The following is an 18899-nucleotide window of genomic DNA, read 5'->3' as shown; positions in this document are numbered from 1 at the left end:
CCTGCTCAGCCCATGAACTCCCTTCAGTTGCATTATGCAGCCCAGCACGAGATCAGTGACTGCTCAGTAACTGGCCGGAAACAGGCCCAAGCCCCCACGCAGTGAGCACACATCCAGTGGGTGAAACATGAGCCTGGTTTATGACATTCGTTGAGCAAAACTCCTGTCCCCTAGCACAGAGTATGGCCGCAACTAGCCATGAGACCATCGTAGTTGCCAAAGAACCCAACTGCCCTGCCTGCCCCCAGCTCCCAGCACTGCTGCTGGAAAGCGGAGGGCATTGAAGGTGGTCCATTGCCCCTTGTGTCCTTCATGTTGGAGAGGCCAGGCCAGCCGTGGGAAGGGCAGGAGTGCAGGAGCTCTGGCCAGGTTCTAACCATGATACAGCACCAAAGGCTTGCTTGAGTAGCAGACGTTGTCTTTCAGGAGGGGTGATCCCACAGCCATGCGCACCTTATTCCAGCGGTGGCCTTTATTGTAGATGGGCTTGACGGAGCGGCGGGACCAGCGGGTCAGGTACCTGTGGAGGGAGGACCAAGAAGTGGCTGAAGGCTGGGGGCCAGGGCTGGAGCTGGGAGAGTGGGCACTGCCTCCTCAGGCCAAAGCTGTGGCTGTCCAACCAAACCCTTTCTCTAGTTTTCCTTCCTTGAGGAGCAGGGGCTTTTCCTGGGAGCAACCGCTGAGTGTGCTGTAAACAGATGGGCTGGGTTCTTGTTGCCGTAAGCGTGTGTGGCCAGGGTCAGGCAGCCCGGGGCCACGCGCTCCCTTGATCTTTATGAGTTGTCAATGTTTATGTGTATTTGCTGGGGGAGGAGGTGGAGAAAGAGGCTACTCAGAGAGCAGATCATTCCTCTGTGGCCTCAGCCATGGGGAGAGGAGAGGCTGATGTAAGGGCCTGGAGGAATCCTTCCCTCTTCCCCACTTGGCTCCTTCTGCCACCCCAGCCTTCAGGGAGCTCCCCTGGGCAGCCATAACTGGTGTAGGCCCCTGCCCCTCACTCAACCCATGATGGGAGCCAAGGGTGAGGGCCCAGGGGGGTAAGTAGGAGAGGAAAGATGGCTGCCGCCCAGTCCTTTGGCCTCCTTTGGGGGTGGCCAGGGCGCTGATGTTCCCGGAACAGTGGCTCATGTCGGCTGGGGCTGGGGTTTACTCCATTCAGAGTGAAACTTGGATCCTGTCCAGAGAGGCCCACCCTTTATCCTAAAAGCTCAGCTATGGCAAAGGCCAGGATCCTCCCTGCCTTCACTCTAGGCTGCGACTCAACACAGCCAGCTCCAAAAAACCCTCAAATGATAGAGTTTTTTAATTTAAAAAAAAAAAAAAACACTTGGATGAACATTTTTAGATAAAAGTAAAAAAATGATTGCTGATTTATACATTTCAACTGAGTCTTCTGCTCTCAGCCGTGTGCAAAGAAACAGCTCTGAGTGGAGTAAGAGCTGGGGGAGGTGCTGGCCTAAGTGTGAGGCAGGCGGGCAGGAAGGACTTCTCTGAGTCTCCTGTCACTGTCAATGTCAATGTCAATGCCCCAACAGGGAGGGAGGCTTCTGAGGAGTGGACAGGCCGAGGGACTGCTTTTCCTATGGCTGCTGGTTCTGGGGCAACAGGAGAATAAAGGGTAAGGGAAGGAATACTTGGCAGGCCCCCTGGGCTAGCATCTCCCAGTTTCCAGAGGGGATGGGTAAAGAGGTAGGATATGGGAGCTGGTTTCCCAAAAAGAGTGCTCATTGGAATGTCAGGACCCCAGAAGATCCTCCAGGCTGACCGGGTTCTCCAGAACTGCTGCCCTAGAAGTGTCCCCCCGCCCTGGAGAGACCCGAGGAAGCTGGGCTTCAGCTAGCCCTGGGCCTGATGCCTGTGCCACATGAAGCCGCCAGCTGGTGGGGGAGGGGTGCCTGGGTGGCCTCCAGCAGCTTTTGGGGAAGATTCCAGCTCTAGGAAGAACTAAGGGTCCTTCCTACCACTCCTGAAGGGGCCGAGGAAGGAGGAAGTGTGGCTCCCCTGAGCCCAAAGCCCAAGGGCCTCTGGACAGAATCATAAAGTCCCTCACAAGGGAATCAACCTCCATCGCAGCCAGGACTCTGACTCCCGCTCTCGCTCCCCCACCGTGGCCTTTTGCAACCCAAGGGCCCCCACACATCATCAATCCTGTGTCACGTTAAAGGACACCGGATATGCGGGAGGGAGCCTGGCCTCACTTCAAAGGCCCGAGGGCAGGATAGATTGTGTCCTTAGGCCTGCTGCTAAGTCGGGGGTGGGGGCAGGTTCAACCCCCAAATGGTCCATAGCATATTTGGGAAGACAGAAAGCGGTTACTAGGTCCTGATCCCCAGGACTGCGGGCAGACAGCCCAGCTAACCATGTGGGAAAGGCAGGTGGAGATACGCATGGGGCCAGGCCTGGTGGTGAGGCATCAATGAAGACCCAGCTCTGGCCCTGCACTGCCACCCCAGCAATTTGTGGCTGGTATTTGCCTAAACTCCTACCCTCGTGCCTGGGTTCTGTTAGGGATCAGACTAGGAGGTTTGCTAGGGGGTGGGTTAAGTCTTGCTTTGCTTCAACCATCTTTGGTCAAGTCCAGTGGCAGCTGGACAGGTTGAAAGAGGGAGGAACCATTGATAGAGGAGAACAAGAATAAATACCAAAACCAGTTTTACAGACCTGGCTCTACTCTCAATAAGGGGGTGTTACAGATCTAGGAGTATGAGAGTGTGGCAATATCAGATATGGGGGAAGGGAAGGAACACAGAACAGGATGACAGCGTTAGACAGGTCTGCTCCTGCACCAGAGGGTGCCACCCTGCTTAGGATGAAAGGCTGATTGATTAAGGATCTAGGGGCCTTCCTCTTCTCTAAAACCTCAGGACCTCCTGGGTCAGCATGTGCAGCTGGGCAGGTTAAGTATACAATTCTAGGAAGCGCCATTCACAATCTAGCCTATGTGGATACTGCCTTCAAGTTTTGCAGTGTATGACTTGCAGCTATATAAAGTGATCCCACCCAGAGAGCCCTCCCATTTTTAAAGCCTCATTTTGCCCTTTAATAAACCCAATGCTGGGATACTACAAGAAGTGCTCTGACATTCCCATAGCAACCTAGTATGATGTCATAAACAGGGGATTAGCACATTCTAATGCCCAACCAGCAAACCTCCTTACGCTCCTTGCCTCTGTGCTAAGTGCCCTGTGAGGGAGGGAAGAGGAAAGAGGGCTGAGGGCAGCAGGGGAGGGTGACAGAAGCATGTGCACCGTCAACTGCAGCCTCGGTGGGACCAATGGGGGTGGGTGCTCAAGCTGGAGGGACAGCCAAAGAACACTCTAGCTTTCCTGGGCTGTGGGATGAGCTCCAAAAAATGGCTTTCTCGGCAGAATACAGTGAGAACTGGGGACCTGCAGAATGCTCAGGGTGTTGACACCCTAGTGTGCTTACCGGTTGAGTTGAGGTTTCTTTTTTGGAACAAATCCTTCAGGAAGCAGAGGCCTGTGATTTGGCAACAGACCTGAGTGGAGGGAAGAGCATATAAGGAGATGGTCTCTGCAGCCCCTTCTGCAGCTCTTGGGGGCCATAGGGAAAGCCAAGGGGGTGGAAGGTTGGCACTGAGGGGATTATAATGAAGACTCTTCCAGGAGGGCTACAACATGGGGCAGCTGGTGGGGGTGTGGGGGTGTGGCACCTACAGCCCAACGGGAAAGCCTACCTGCTCGGTGGGCCATCTTCACACACACCTCAATCTTGCGGTGCTCTTCCTGGCACAGGCCTGTGATCTTTCGAGGCAGCATGCCTCCGTGAGGCCGGATGAACTGACTGAGCAGCAGAACATCCTAGAAGAAACAGAAAATAGGAGGTGAGGGTCACCGGGGTGGACTTTTGATGCTGGGAAGCCAGGCCACGTGACTTATAAGGGAGGCTATTGACTCTGGCACTCCAAGAGGTCGAGGTCTCTATTGGGCACTGACCTGAGACTACTCCCTCCACACAGAGCTTTGCACACTGGTCTACTACCTTCTCCCTTACAAAAGTTAAATCCAACTATTCCCCCCCCCCCCCAATTTATTTCTTTAAAAATATTTTTAAATTGATTTCAAAGAAGAAGGGAGAGGGAAAGAGATAGAAACATCAGTGATGAGAGAGAATAATTGATTGGCTACTTCCTGTACACCCCACACTGAGGAATAAAGCCCACAACCTGGGCATATGCTCTGACCGGGAATTGAACCGTGACCTCCTGGTTCATAGGTCGACGCTCAACAACTGAGCCACACCAGCCGGGTTAAATCCCAACTTAATAAGATTTTCTGACCCCATTGGCAATCCCAAGAGCTTTTAGCTCCTCGATAAGATAATCTTTTTTTTTTTTTTAAATATATTTTATTGGTTTTTTACAGAGAGTAAGGGAGAGGGATAGAGAGCTAGAAACATCGATGAGAGAGATACATCGATCAGCTGCTTCCTGCACACTCCCCACCGGGGTTGTTCCCACAACCAAGGCACATGCCCTTGTCCGGAATTGATCCCAGGACCTCCCAGACCGCAGGCCGATGCTTTATCCACCAAGCCAAACTGGTTAGGGCAAGATAATCTTTTGATAGAGAATAGAAACTCTTCAAGAAGTGTTAACAATCTTTCCTTCACCTGCAGTATCTTTCCTGGTGACAAAAGGTCTGTTATTCTCCCAGGTAGAGAGTATGCCATGTATGTCCATACAAGGAGAAAATCTTCTCTTTCTGCCCACAGAGCCTCTGTGCCACAGGCCAGAATACATGCAGACAGTCCCTCCACCTTGTGCCATTCCCTCTGAAGTGCTAGTCAGGATACACACTGAGGAAGGGACCAGCTGTGAAGTTAAACCCCCATCTTCTAAGCCCCAGTGACCAGATGTGAATGGACGCTCAGGCTTCCTCTGGACCATCGGGCTGCTTTGAAGAGTCAAGGGAACAAGGATAAACAGAGCCAAAATCAAGACAAGAGACCATTTCTTACCCCCAACTCTCACAGGATAGTTGAGGGGGTTAAATAAAAGCCACCACCTCCCTTCTCGACCCCCCCTCCTCCAGGAGCCTGGCATACCCGTCTTAGCAATCATGTCCACAAACTGACTTGCTGCCCTGGCAGGCGCCTCACTGTATAACCGCAGATTTGTTTTAATCACTGGACAGCTCCTGAGGGACCCAGACCCCCCAATTCCCACCCCTGTAATCTTCCGAATCTGATGAAAAGAACTTGGATTGGATTATCCAGGGCTAATAAACTGGGCTCACTGCCCTATCCTCCCCCATTGCCAAGGAAGTTAACAGCTTTGTGCAGCTCAGGCTAACGGTGTCCTGAGTGGAAAGGGGTAAAAGGAAAACAACTTTAGCCTTTACCTCGGAGGGGATTGGATTTCTTCTGCTGGGTAAACAGAGCCAAGTCTATTTCCTGGAAACGGCTGGTAGGAAGAGTGCCCCATGGTGGTCAGGCAGGTTCACCTCCCCATCTTCAGCTGGGATTCCAAGTGTGGCCACAACCCCACCAGCTTCCATGTAACAAGAAGCTGTGAATACTGCCCCGTGGCCTGCAAGCTTCCTATTACTCCAGGCGGCCATCAGCAGCAAGGCCCAGGGCAGAGTGAAAGAACACCCCCTCCCCACCCCTGGTGGCCTAAAGCCAAGGCTCCCAGCCTGGGAGATTAGTTGGGTCATTCTGTTCAGATCCCATGGGCATGTGGCCTCTCCTGCTCTTACCACCTGACCGGGATCGCTGCCCTTAGTCATCCCATCCCACAGAGGGGCACAGGGACAACGGGCAGGTCAAATTGGCCCCGAGCCTGAACCACCTGAAACCTAAAAATAGGGTGCTTAATGCCACCAACAGAACTCTGAAGGACAAGTGTGAATTTCTCCAGGGTCGTGTCCTCTTCCCCAGGCCCTCCCCATTGCTAGAGAATGCAGAGTAATAGTTGGGATCGTAGTGGGGTTTGTATCTCCAGAGTCTGATAATTAGCTGGGTGACCTGAGGCAAGTTCATTAACTTTTCCCTGCCTCAAATTTCCTTACCTGTAAAACCAGGATGAAAAAAGTACCTACTTCACAGGGATATTGTGAAAACTAAGTGAATGAAGATGTGTAAATGCTTACAGCAGTGCCTGATGCAGAGCATGTGCTCAGTGCAAGGTGCTGCTTATTCACTGTCATCATCCTGTGGAAACAGATGAAGAGGTAGAAGAGCTGGAGCAAACGGGTCTCTGTAGCGCCAACACAGAGACAATAACGTGTCTCCAGATCACAGTGAGGTCTTTCCAAATAGCCTCTCATTATGAAAGCAAGCAGGCCAAACTCAGACCCTGATTCCTCCCTCTTGGGAACATAACCCTGCAAGACTGGGGTACAGGGCTCTGGTGGTCTGATTCACACGCAACCAGACAATGAACTAAATGATTCTTAACCCTGGCTGCACATGAGAATCATCACCTGGGGAGTTTTAAAAAATAATGATGGCCAGGCTTTACCCCAGACCAACTGAATCGATGTCTGGGGGTGGGGCCTGAACGTTTTTTAAAGCTTTCCTGTAATTCTAATGTGCAGCAGGGCTGAGAGCCACTGGACAAAATGCTTGTCTCTGGTGGCGCCATGGGATGCAGCAGTGGCCATGGGGGAAGGGCTGGGGGCGGGGATGCGGCTTGTTAACCAGGGAATATGACCTCTATAACATGCAGAGCCCCGTGTCTTTGCACACTCACCTCATAGCCATACTTGTGCTTCAGGTTCCACCGGCAGATGGGGCACTGGCCAGAGGGGTTAGGGGGATTTGGACTTTCCCGGGGAGTCTCTGTGATACGGCCTTCGATCTAGGAGGCAGAGAAAGAAAGCCAGTAAGGGAGAGGGCCGTGCGGTCACTAACCCTTGAGCAACTCTCCAATCTGGTGGGACTGCTGGTGTAACTTCATCTCTGGGAGTTTTGTGGGAACAGGTAATAGGTCTTGGCTGGACCTATGGTGGTGGTTTTGCAGTGGCTATATATTGGGCCCTGCAGTGTCCACAGAGAAGTGACTTGGTAGCCTTCAGGGCAGTGGAAACTGCACTTAATGCTGGTGGCAAGAGGGAGAGGTTTGCTGTATCAGCTGAACGCTACCTTTCTTCCTCACACAAACAAAAACCACCTTTGGGAAGAAGTAAGAAATGCACATGGTAAAAAGTTTCAAACTGCGCAGGGATGTAGAGTCCACAGGAAGTCTCCCTCCCATCCACCTATCCTTCTGAGGAAACGGCAGCTTCCAGCTTTATCTTACAGAGCGAAGTCTGTGCCAGTGGTGCTTAGCCTGCCATGATTTTGTCCACTCTTCCCCATGGGACGCTGGATAATGTCTGAGGCATTTTTAATCGACCGTCACAACTGGGGGATGGGGTGCTATTGGCAGCCAGCAGGGAAGCTGACCATCCTACAGTGCACAGGACAGCCCCTCCCAACAAAGAACTGGCTGGCTAGCCTAGGACGCCAGCCAACAGTGCCGAGACGAGCAGATATCCGTGTGCACTCCTGCTGCTTCTCTCTCTCCTCTTTTAAAAACACAGTTGGGAGAATACATTCCCGTCTTCCTCCTCGCTTCCATTATTTTGGATGCCGCCTTTTCAACCATGCTGAGGCCACGTGCAAAATGACCTCTGCTGTGGCTGTTGGATCCTGTGACACAGCCTTGGAATTACTAAGTGCAACGGACCACTGATGTGGGAGTCAGCTCCAATGGCAACGGGAGTTTAGAAAGCCTTGCTGACTGACGCCATGGATTAGGAGAGCGAGGCTGGGACAGGGCTCAGAGGCTTTGGAAGGGAAGCAACACTGTCTCCTGAGGCAGAACTGGCAAACAGGAGAGGAGCTGGAAGCAATGCTTGGTTGTGCAGGGCACTGCTACCTACCTTTCGGCCAAGGCCAGAAATAGAGAAATGTGCTAAGGAAAATATGTAGGTGTGAGTAGGCTTGAGAGGGGTTAAGGTGATCTGTGGGGGAAGAGCTAGCATTCATTGATTCCCCATTATATGCCTGGTTTTGTGCTAATCATGGTTCACACGTATCATCTCATTTAACCCCCACAGCCTAGGGAGGGAGGCATCATGATCTTACTTTATAGATGAAGAAAGTGAGACCCCAGAGAGTGAGCAATAAATACCATCAGCCAAGGCAGCTCCTCTCCAGCCATGGATGGGCTCCCTCCCCCAAGTTTCTCCTAATGCCACCATGTCTCCATGTTCATTCTACAAATAGCGAATTCATGCCCCACGTGAAACACAGTCTTCACACTCAGAAGCCAGATGTGTTTTCTCTCCAACAGCAAGGAGTTCACAGGCTAAATGCTTGTTTCAGCTTTGAATAAGGAAATAAACAAGGTGCCCTAAGGGGGTGGGGGCCCTCTCAAAAGAACTATTTTGAGGTTAAGGAATGCAAAAGCTGAGGGAGCATTCTGGGGAAGACCCAAAAAGGGAACCCGAAAACCTTGATCTGGGGATAAGACTGCTTGGCTGGCTGCCAGAAGGGTTAAATCCCTGGTTGACATGGAAGCTATACAGGCTTCTAGGAGCTCTGTGGAGTGGCTGCGGATTGCTTGGAGGCATGGAAAGCCATGTGAAAACAACGCTGTCTTTTAGGGATTATAGGATAATCTAGGCCCCATGACTCCTGGAGGAAGGGAGGTGAGATGGGCCCAACAAGGGAAAGGGGGAGTGGGTGGATCAAGTCATTCCAGCTTTCTTACCAACAGACAAGTTAGGGTGCTAGCTAGTAGCCCAGGGTCCAGAGAGTGTCACCTTTTAACTGCATCACTTAAGGAGTAGCTTAGTCATTCTGGGCAGAAAGGAAAGGAGCGGAGATCCAGGATCCTGGCCCTGGATCAACTTATTCTGGCTCTTTAGTCCTGCCATTGCCTTAGTTTCCCCTTTGGAAAATTAATTTATCACCCTCCAAAGAACATATCAGTAAAGACCTCTGAGATCTTGTCATCCACATGGCTATTTTAATCAAATAACAGATGCTTCAATCCAGGTACAAGTGACTGTTCCTGATTAACCACACAGCTTGAAAAATAGTAGACTGTGAGATTTATGGTCACAGAGGGAGCCGATCCTGGAGCTAGGAGTCCAGTTTGGACCTCCCTCCTCCCCTCCCTCAAAGGAGCAGCCAGGCAGCTCCAAGTGTTAAAGAGGTTATAAATGGCCAACTTGATGATACTTACTATAGTTGTCTTCCCTTTTTGGATCTCCACCACTACAGAGATAAAGGGGAAAAATTAGGTCAACCATTTAATAAGGAACAGGGAGTTTCAAATAATAGCTCAAATTCTACAGCAGAAAAATAGAGCCTTCAATCTGCACTCTCCCACAGTCCCCACCTCGAAGAGAAAGCGTTGCAGGGTTCACCTCCAAGTGCCAAGGCTCTATGCCCTTGAGTCTGGGTGGGGGCAAGCCCAGATGCCCAAGTAATATCATCTCTCTGGGATTAAGAGTCTCCACACTGTTTTTGCCTTTCTAAACCAAGATTCATCTTGGTGCTATCTAAAGAAATTGGCAACATCCTGTCCTACTATGGCTAGCAATAATGACCTAAGAGTGTGTGTGTGTGTGTGTGTGTGTGTGTGTGTGTGTGTGTGTGTGTGGTGGTGGTGGTGGTGGTGGCAGCAGAAGCATGCAAAAGACCTTCAAAAGTACCCACTGTATGTGTCCTTTTACTAAGAGAATCAGACAAACATAATTTCTGACCTTATTAGTTTACAATCTAAGATACAGCACTGAACTAACACAGCTCCAATGGCCCTGGGCAGATAAGCAATGAGACAAGTTCACTCCTAAAAGTTCATTCTGGGAACCTTGTGTTAAAACTCTATGAGGACAACTGTGTGAGTTAAATCCTCTTCTTTTCTCCACTCCTCCTGCAGGGTTGCATTTTGTTATCCACTGGAGAGGTGTGATAAAAGAGGTGGGAGTGCCCTGGCTGGTGTGGTTTAGTTGGCTGGGCGTTGCCAGGTGCATTTCGGTTGCCAGTTGATTCCCAGTCAGGGCACACACCTGGGGTTGTGGACTCAATCCTTGATAGGGGGTGTGGAGGAGGCAGCCAACAGATGTTTTGCTCTCATGTTGATGTTTCTCTCTCCCTCCCTTTCTCTCTCTCTCAAAATCCTATATAATAAAAGGCCAATATGCAAATAGACTGAAAGGTGGGACAACCAAACAACTGGTCACTATGACGTGCGCTGACCATGAGGGGGCGCGCGTGGAACATGGCAGGTGTCAGCAGCAGGCAGCAGAATGAGAAACATGGCATTGGCAGCGGCAGGATGGTGGAGCAGGTGATTGGGGGGGCACCAGACCAAGGTGGCGCACCGGTTGCTGTCACTGGGGAGAGCCTCTGGTGGATACTGAAAATTCTTTGCTCCCATGTGCCGTAGTCCTGCCCAATGCTCGCACCCACTGCTGGCGCCTGGCGCCGGCCCTGATTGCTCGGCGCTGTCAGCGGGTGTGAGTGGTGGCTGCCCGCCCCGATTGCCCCTCAGGGCTTCTCCATCTTTCCCTGCTCCTGAGGGGCGATCAGGGCTGGCAACCGCTGCTCACACCCGCTGCTGGCACCGGCCCTGTTTGCATCCGCAGCCAGCGCCAGAGCCGCCACTCGCACCCGCTCCTGGCACCTGGTGCTGGTCCGTATTGCTTGGTGCCATCAGCGAGTGTGAGTGGTGGCTGCTGGGCCCGATCGTCCCTGAGGGCTTCTCCACCTCCCCCTACTCCTGAGGGGTGATCAGGGCAGCAGCCACTGCTCACACCTACTGATGGTGCCAGCCCCCCCTGCACCTGCTGCTGGCGCCGGCCCCAATCGCTCCACGCCATCAGCGGATGCATGCGGAGCTGGCTCTGTCAGCACCTGGGAGCAGTGGTAGTGGGAGCAGGGCTGCGATGGCAGGGGCCGGGGGGCGGGGGTGTGTGTGCGGAGGATGGGTCCAGCCCGCCCCTGTGCCCACTGCAGCCTCGTGGCCCACAGTTCCTGTCAAGGTGCATGGATTCGTGCACTGGGCCCCTAGTCAATAATAAAAAAAGAGGTGGGCATTAGGGGCCTGCAGATACTGCAATTCCAAACTGAAAGGGACTCCCACAGCTCTTTGCCTCTAGGTCTGGCAGTCAACAGAGAACCTGAGGGAAAGACAGTAAGTCACATACACCTGTCAGGCTGTACATATTTCTGACTAAGATGCTGAATGACAACTTCAACAATATGCAAAGGAAGAACCAAGCTAAAGGCCCACATTTGGCAAATACAATCAAATAGAAAGTTCTTGGAGATCTTTGCTTGTTCTCCCATTTCTTTAGAAAGAGAGAGCCATAGCTGTTAGCATAGGAACTGGCACACAGTTCCACACAGATGCTCAATTAATGTGTACTAGCTCTCAGGGAGCAAAATATTCGTCATGGTCCCTTCTGACTGCTAATTACTGTAATAGGAAACTTGGGCCCACATAACTGCAAACTGTCTCCACACATACTAAGATCACATGTTAACAGCAGCGTGGCCACCAGAATTAGTTTTACTCAGTTCTAGCCAAGGCAAGATTACAGATTAAAAAGAGCCTAAGGTTCTTAACTTTGACAATCTAGTCAAAGTTATGGATCTCTCCTTAGCACACATACAATTAAAAATGAATTTTAATAGGCTCGCAGACCCCTGAAACTAAATATACAAATAGTAATATTGATTTTCTCTCAGTGCTGGTAGTAGGTGATTTTAGTTTCTTCTTTATGCCTATCTGTATTTTCTAAAGTTTCTAAAATAAATGTGTACCGTTTTTGCAATAAACAATAAAAGAGAAAGAATATGTCTAAGGGAAAAAAGTGAGGCAATTCTAACCCAACTAGAGTCCCACAGCAGCATCTGTGATCGCTGAGCTCTGTGACTGACACCTAATTGGACACAGACTGCCTGGAATTACTTCCCATTTGTTTCTGGGCACGGCTATTCATAAAGACTCATTACTTCTAAATAACCAATCTGAGAGAGCCCTTCCATTTCCAACTCCAGACACACAAAGTTGTAACAATGGAAGAAAGGCCCCGAGGCTTTCTCCCAAACATTGTAGTTACCAATCAATTCACAAAGACAAACTAGGTTTCTCCCTGCAAAAGGAAATGCGTCACCCCACACACAGATCTACTTGTTCAGAACAGAGACCAGCCTAAACGGGATGTGGGTGAGACTCAACCTGGTGCGCAGTCTGGAGGCCAGCACAGTTGCAAAGGGACCGTCACTGTAATGTGTCAACCTATAAACATGGGGGCGCAGAAGAAGGGCACAGCTCCAGCCCAGTAGGGCTTCTAGGCACCCCAGAAACATTGCACATTTGTAAAAAAACTAAGTAGGATGGAGGGTGACCAACTTAGAGCAACAATAGGTAGGAAGAAAGTTTTTAAGAATTAAGATCAGAAACAAAAGGAGAACCATTCTGATACCACTTGAGTCAGCACTAGAACAATGCCCTGAAACAGATAAACATGTGGTTCCCTTCTCCATGGAGGCACTTGAGTCCTAATCATGAGGTAAACAAGTCTAACAAAACACACATCACTCCCCGGCAAAGAACCAAACCCTGAAGTCATCCCACTGGCCCCTGGAAAAGAGATCAAAGACCATGGCAAGCTCCACTGTTCACAAGCTCCCCACACAGCAACTCTGAGCCAGTGAATCATCTTACTATAAGCCAGTGGGTAAAACATTAGGCAGATGCTTATCTAATAGAGATAATTTGTGAAACCAGAAGGAATGACCTGAGAATTCACACGAGATTGAGATTAATCAGTGCGGTGTCTCAGTGCTAGGGCAGAAGGCCTGGCTGGAGCCTGAAGAGGCTCTGATAGATTTTAAGCCTCTCAAAACAGGAGATAGGAATCAAAATAGTATTGATTTTCAGTGTGCATACAAAAACATGTCAAAACCAAACAAAACCTGAGATCCATTTTGTCCCTGGCCGCCTCTCCATTTAAGAGAAGTGGGGGTGGCTAAGAAAAGCTGGACTAAGAGATTTAGGCACTAACAGAAAACTTGTTTAGAAAATGATGGAATCACCATCGTCTTCTGAGAAATGGTTATATCAAGTAAACTCAGGAAAGAAATGAAGCTGTTTTCTAAACTAGAATCAAGGGCCAAAACCTTCAAAGACAGGCACTTCTCATACAAATCAAATAATCTGTTCCACAGGAGGCAACACATTTGCTGAGCACCCGTGGAGGTACAGCCAGCTCCACCTATTGTGGAGTTACAACAGACCAGGAAGACAGTCTTTGCCCTAGGGGAGAAAAGGGAACTAAACCAAGTATGGGAACTTCACTATAATAAAGTCCATGCCTCGTAAAGAGGTCCTTTGAGTGCTTCAGTAAATACTCGTCTAGGACGGAGTCCAAGATAACTGAATTGTAACAGTCCAGAGCAAACAGCATTGCGGTGAGACTGCAGTGAGCACAGAAAGACCTTGATGGCCACATAAACACAGACAGTGAACAGCCCAACTGTTTAAGTAAAGGAGGAAGTGAGGACAGATGAATGACGAGGGGTGGAGGCGCTGCTACAGAAAGTGCCAGAGACCAAGGTCCTTCTTGGAAAGGTCCATGGAAACCGAGTCCCAAACAGTATGAGGGAATGGAGTAACTGGATGGCAGGATGGCTAAGAGGTGGCAATGAGAGTCTTAGAGGGTCAGGAGTAAAGTGCATGTTTGAGATGTGTGTCTGCACTTCTGGTCATTAACTACTTTTCTCAAACTCCCTCCTCTCTCAAGCACCACTCTCTTCTGTTCATCTTTCATTCCACCATGGAAATGTTCTGATTCTCTCATCATCTCCCACTTTTCCCTTGGACCCCTGAGGGAATGTCCCTCTGCACTATGCTTCAGGATGAGTTTTATTGCTGCAATTCTATAAAGCTCACCTCGCTCACTCCTCTCAAAGCTTTCGGCTATAGGGCTGCCTTGTCTGAAATGCTATAGCTAACTGGAAAAGATGAAGAAAATTCCCTTCAGCCTTTACTCATTTCAACACTTTCTGATCGAGGTGTCTGATAGATCATTATAATCCTATATAATAAAAGAGAAACATGTAAATAGACCATCCCTCCGCTACAACCACCAGCCAATCAGGAGCGAGCATGCAAATTAACCCGACAAAGATGGCAGTTAATTTGCATACACAGGCGCTGGGCAGAGAGCAGAGCAGGAGAGCCAGTGGAGAGTGGAGTGGCTTGGGGAACTTGGCTCCCCAAGCCGCCAGACAGAGAGCAGAGAGGGAGAGCTGGCGCCTTGGAGGACTTGGCAGAGTGGGAGGCCATGGGACAGAGACAGAGCAGGAAGGGAAAACCAAGATCGTGGGGAGCACCAGGAATTCTGGGAATAGTAGTTTTGGTGGCAGCCCCAGGACCAGAAGCGGAAGCCCACAGCACGGGGAGCACCAGGAATGCTGGAAATCGTAGTTCTGGTGGCAGACGAATCTCCTAGATCAGTGATGGTGAACCTTTTGAGCTCGGCATGTCAGCATTTTGAAAAACCCTAACTTAACTCTGGTGCTGTCACAGTCACATATAGAAATTTTTTGATCTTTGTAACCATAGTAAAACAGACTTATATTTTTGATATTTATTTTATATATTTAAATGCCATTTAACAAAGAAAAATCAACCAAAAAAATGAGTTTGCGTGTCACCTCTGACACGTGTGTCATAGGTTCGCCATCACTGTCCTAGACACTAGAGCAGTGGTTCTCAACCTTCCTAATGCCGCGACCCTTTAATACAGTTCCTCATGTTGTGGTGACCTCCAATTGCATTGTTACAAATTGAACATAATTAAAGCATAGTGATTGATCACAAAAACAGTATGTAATTATATATGTGTTTTCCGATAGTCTTAGGTGACCCCTGTGAAAGGGTCTGACCCCCAAAGGGGTCGTGACCCACAGGTTGAGAACCACTGCACTAGAGCAAAGTGAGCCTGGAGCAAGTTACTGTTGCGGTGGGGATGGAGGGAAAGCAAAGGTGAGAGACATAAGTAAAACCAGAGTGTCTAGGAAAAATTAAAGGGAAGGTATCCTAAAACTCCCAGGAAATCTCCACCAATGAAGCAAAGAAAAAAAAATGCCTCTATTATTCTGTGAGCAACAAACCAAACTGAGTTGGGGTCTCAGACAATTCGCTCATATGATTGCAAAGACAGACAGAAACTCCCGGATTAGAGAGGGCTCCCCTGAGGGCTCCCAGATTGGAGAGGGTGCAGGTCGGGCTGAGGGACCCCCACACCCCCCAGTGCACGAATGTCATGCATCGAGCCTCTAGTAAATTCAGATAAGCACATGCTTATTTTTCTTTTTTAAAATATGTTTCCTTCATAAAAGCTCTTAAGAGTGATAAGGCAGGAATGAGGTCTAACACAATCTTTGCTAAGGAGAGCAGTGCCAACCATAAAGACACTAAATGGTCTTCAGCAAGTTAACGATGTGGGCTTTCAGGGAAGGGAGGGACCCACAAGGAGCCCTGCCATGGAGTACTGAGGCGATGCTACTGGGGGAGGGAAGAGCAGTGGTTTTACTCTCAACTCCGCCACTCACTGGCAGTGTGATGTTGAGCAGTTACTGAACCCCTCTGGACCTCATTTGTAAAAATGTCAGTAATATCTACCTCTAAGGATTGCTGAGAAGATTAAACAAACGTAGGTGAAAAACCTGGCAGTGTTTGCATCAGGCACTTAATAAACCACAATTTCCATTTCTGTGTTCCTTCCATAATAATATATGTTTTTGGTTAATTCTCACCAGAGGATATTTTTCCAATGATTTTTAGAGAGTGGAAGGGAGGGGGGAGAGAGAGAGAAACATCAATGTGAGAGAGACATATGGATTGGTTGCCTCCTGATCCGGGGCCAGGGATCCTGCAATTGAACCTGGAACCGAACCTGGGACCCTTCAGTCCCAGGGCCAGCACTCTAGCCACTGAGCCAATCCAGTTAGGGCCTATTTTTTGGCTTTGTGTGTCCCTCTGGTCAAACTTTAGACCAGGTTTTCTCAACAGCAGCATGACTCACATCTTATGCCAGGTAGTTCTTTTTGTGGGAAGCTGTCATGTGCACTGTAGGATTACAGCAGCATTCCTGGACTCTACGCACCAGATGCCAGGAATATCAGTTGTGACAAGTAAAAATGTCTCTAGACATTGCCAAAAGTTCCTTGGGGAACATAACTACCCGCAATTGAGAACCACCGCTTTAGAGTTAGCGAGTCTTTACAGGCAGGAGTCCTGGCACTGAGTACCCATGAACTCTGACTAAAATAGTATTATCTGATACTTTGAAAAGGAGGATGCTTGAATATTTCCAGCAAGACGTTCAGCTTCCTCTCCACAACTTTAGATTCTAAGTGTACAATATTATTTAGGTGTCATATATACCAGCTGGGACCAGACAAAATTAGGTATATGTGTAATATTTTATACTTTATACATAGGGGATAGAATATCAAGGAAAGCTTTTTTCATCGAAATGCTTTGGAGCCCTGGCTGGGTAGCTCAGCTGGTTAGAGGCCATTGGATTTGTTTCGATACACCAAGGTTGCGGATTGGATTTCCGGTCAGGGCACATACAGTAATCAACCAATGAATGCATAAATGAGTGGAACAACAAATCGATGTTTCTCTCTCTCAAATCAATAAATAAAAGATTAAAAAAAATAAAGGCTTTGGAAACAGGTGGTTGGTTCTTCTTTGTTTAAGACGATATCAATTCAATTTAGCTTTTAGGTCTGACAGTGAGTAACAAAGAAGAGCAACCAACCCAAGTATTTATGGAGAGGAGGACTTCAAATACCCACCTGATTATACAGTCATTTCACAAACTTTCCAACAGAAAAAACTGAATCTAAAATATTCCTTTGTAAAAAAACAAACCAAAACGATTGCTCTTGGTTATCCTCTGGGAACATAGCAAAGCACTGTTTTCAACTCTGAATTTCATAAAGGATATGTAAGTTGCAGCCATTAATGTTTGACACTTGGTAGACACCCTCAAAAATGTTATGGGTAAATGCTGGGTTTTCAGCGTGGGAATAAGGTGCAACACCTCTTCCAAGTCCTTTTATTAGCAGCATGGTCTCTTTGGTGTCTCTCTTTATTAATGGATTAGTTTGCCTAATGTTAACCGGGCAGTCTCGGGATTCTGCTGTTCTTTCTAGCACATGGTCCATCTTCCCTTCGGAGCTAAGTTTTTCACACATACCTGCTATTTCCCTTTCTTCCTGAATCATCTCTTTGATTTCCCATTCTATTGAAATTGCTGTTTGAAAGCTAAAAAAAGAGATCTCTCCCGAAACACATCCAACAGCCTCTTCCTTAGGCTCTTTTTGAACTTTCCTGTCCCCTCTGAAAACAATGACCACTCTTTTCCTCCGGGTATGTCTCAGTTTTGGCTAAAGGATGTGCGGGTCAGTACTGTGCCAGCATCTTAAAGCCCGCACCGCTCATCCTTTCCTGCTTCCAGCAGGGCACAAAGGAAGGCTATGTCTTGAAAGACCTTGTTCACTCTCCGCCAGACCCCATCCTTTTATAAGCCCATTCAAGACATCCTTCACGAAAACTTCCCATTGGGGTTGCTGTTTCCAGCAGCCGAATCTCCCTGCCCTTTACCACAGCGTGCACATCTCATCTCCTGAGAACCTAACTTCTCAGGAAAAGGGCTGTATTTTTTTTTCCCCCCTCCAGAATCCCTTGACAGCCTGAAGTAAAGCACTTGGCTAGAATACATGTTTCCCCATAAGCCAGTGGTTCTCAACCTTGGCTGCACATTAGAATCACCTGGGAATCTTTTTAAAACCCTGATTTCTGGGCCTCGCCCTCCGGAAATTCTGTTTCTTTGTTACTCGGGTTGAGAACCACTGCCCTAGGCCCTTCCAGGCGTAAGAGTAGTGAAAAGCCGTAATAGCATTCGGCATGTGCCTCTGTTCCAGCTGTCCAACAGCCTTTCCTCTCGGGAGACGAGCGGCCGGGCAGACAAAGCCGCCATCCGATCACAGCACTTTCAGGGGAGAAACTGGGAGGGGAGACGCTCGGGAAGGTCTCCAGATGTCCCTCCCGCACGACCCACGGGCACTTTAATGAGAGCGGCGGCGTCCGGAGACTAGGAAGGGAGACTTACATGTAGACCCTACCGGAAACTTCCCTCAACCCCGGGACAGGCAGGTCTCGCCCCCCGCCCTTCCCACCCGCCCCCGGCCCCGCCCGTGAGGACGCTCGCCAGGGGTGGGAAGTCTTAGATCACAGCACCCGGGGCTGGAAGGGGCTTTCTGGCGCCCTGGGAGCGTCAGCATCTCCGCCGTCTGGGAACCGCGCGAAGGGGAGGAGGGGGCGGCGGCCGGAGGAAGCAGCCCCCGCCGCGCTCCTCTTCCGCTCCGGGAAGTCACCGGGAACCGGGACTCACCTTCCCTGAACCCGCGATCCGGAGGCCGAGCCCAGCGGGTCGCGGCAGGGCCTGCCAGAAGCCCTCGGAACAGCCTCCCACAACCGGACACCAGGGCACTGAGGGCCGCCATCTTGAGGACCCACGATGACCTCTTGGGCACTTCCGCTTCCGGAACGGCGCACGCGCAGCCGCCGTGGTGGGCGGGAGCGGTGCAGGTGTTGGGCTTCTTGCTCTGTTACCCCCGTCGCTTCCTTTCCGCTCACCTTTCTAGCTCTTGGCCGAGGGCAGAGGCCTCTGTGTCCAGGCTGTGCTTCCGTCCGAGGAATGGGGGAGGGCTGCTAGCTTCCTCGCTGCAGTCACACGCACTGCTCCTGCGTCCCGAAAGCTTTTCCTTCTCTGCAAGTCAGATGTGGATTTTCAGCTTCTTGTGGCTGGAGCCAGGCCTGTACAGGAGAGTAGAGATGGTTAGGAGCT

General features: G+C 49.7%; 1 protein-coding gene across 3 annotated transcripts; it reads right to left on the bottom strand.

The window, feature by feature from the left end:
- Positions 1 to 116: 116 nt before the first annotated feature.
- Positions 117 to 18598, bottom strand: MRPS18A (mitochondrial ribosomal protein S18A). 3 transcript variants are annotated; one of them, XM_036317216.1, is made up of 6 exons: positions 18444 to 18597; positions 9200 to 9231; positions 6716 to 6823; positions 3698 to 3821; positions 3430 to 3499; positions 117 to 520 (listed from the first exon to the last, which is right to left on the bottom strand). In XM_036317216.1, exons 1-6 carry the CDS (start codon positions 18553 to 18555, stop codon positions 373 to 375), a joined length of 594 nt encoding a protein of 197 aa, XP_036173109.1. In that variant the 5' UTR covers positions 18556 to 18597; the 3' UTR covers positions 117 to 372. The 3 variants fall into 3 exon arrangements, with proteins under 3 accessions (XP_036173109.1, XP_036173110.1, XP_036173111.1); XM_036317217.1 differs by lacking the exon at positions 6716 to 6823 and having other exon boundaries at positions 18444 to 18598; XM_036317218.1 differs by lacking the exon at positions 3430 to 3499 and having other exon boundaries at positions 377 to 520; positions 18444 to 18598.
- Between the last annotated feature and the right edge of the window lie 301 nt (positions 18599 to 18899).

Source organism: Myotis myotis, unplaced genomic scaffold, assembly GCF_014108235.1.
Source record: "Myotis myotis isolate mMyoMyo1 unplaced genomic scaffold, mMyoMyo1.p scaffold_m19_p_7, whole genome shotgun sequence".
NCBI classification, from domain to species: domain Eukaryota; kingdom Metazoa; phylum Chordata; class Mammalia; order Chiroptera; family Vespertilionidae; genus Myotis; species Myotis myotis.
The sequence above is the reverse complement of the archived record's forward strand: the minus strand, read 5'-3'. Positions and strand labels throughout refer to the sequence as shown.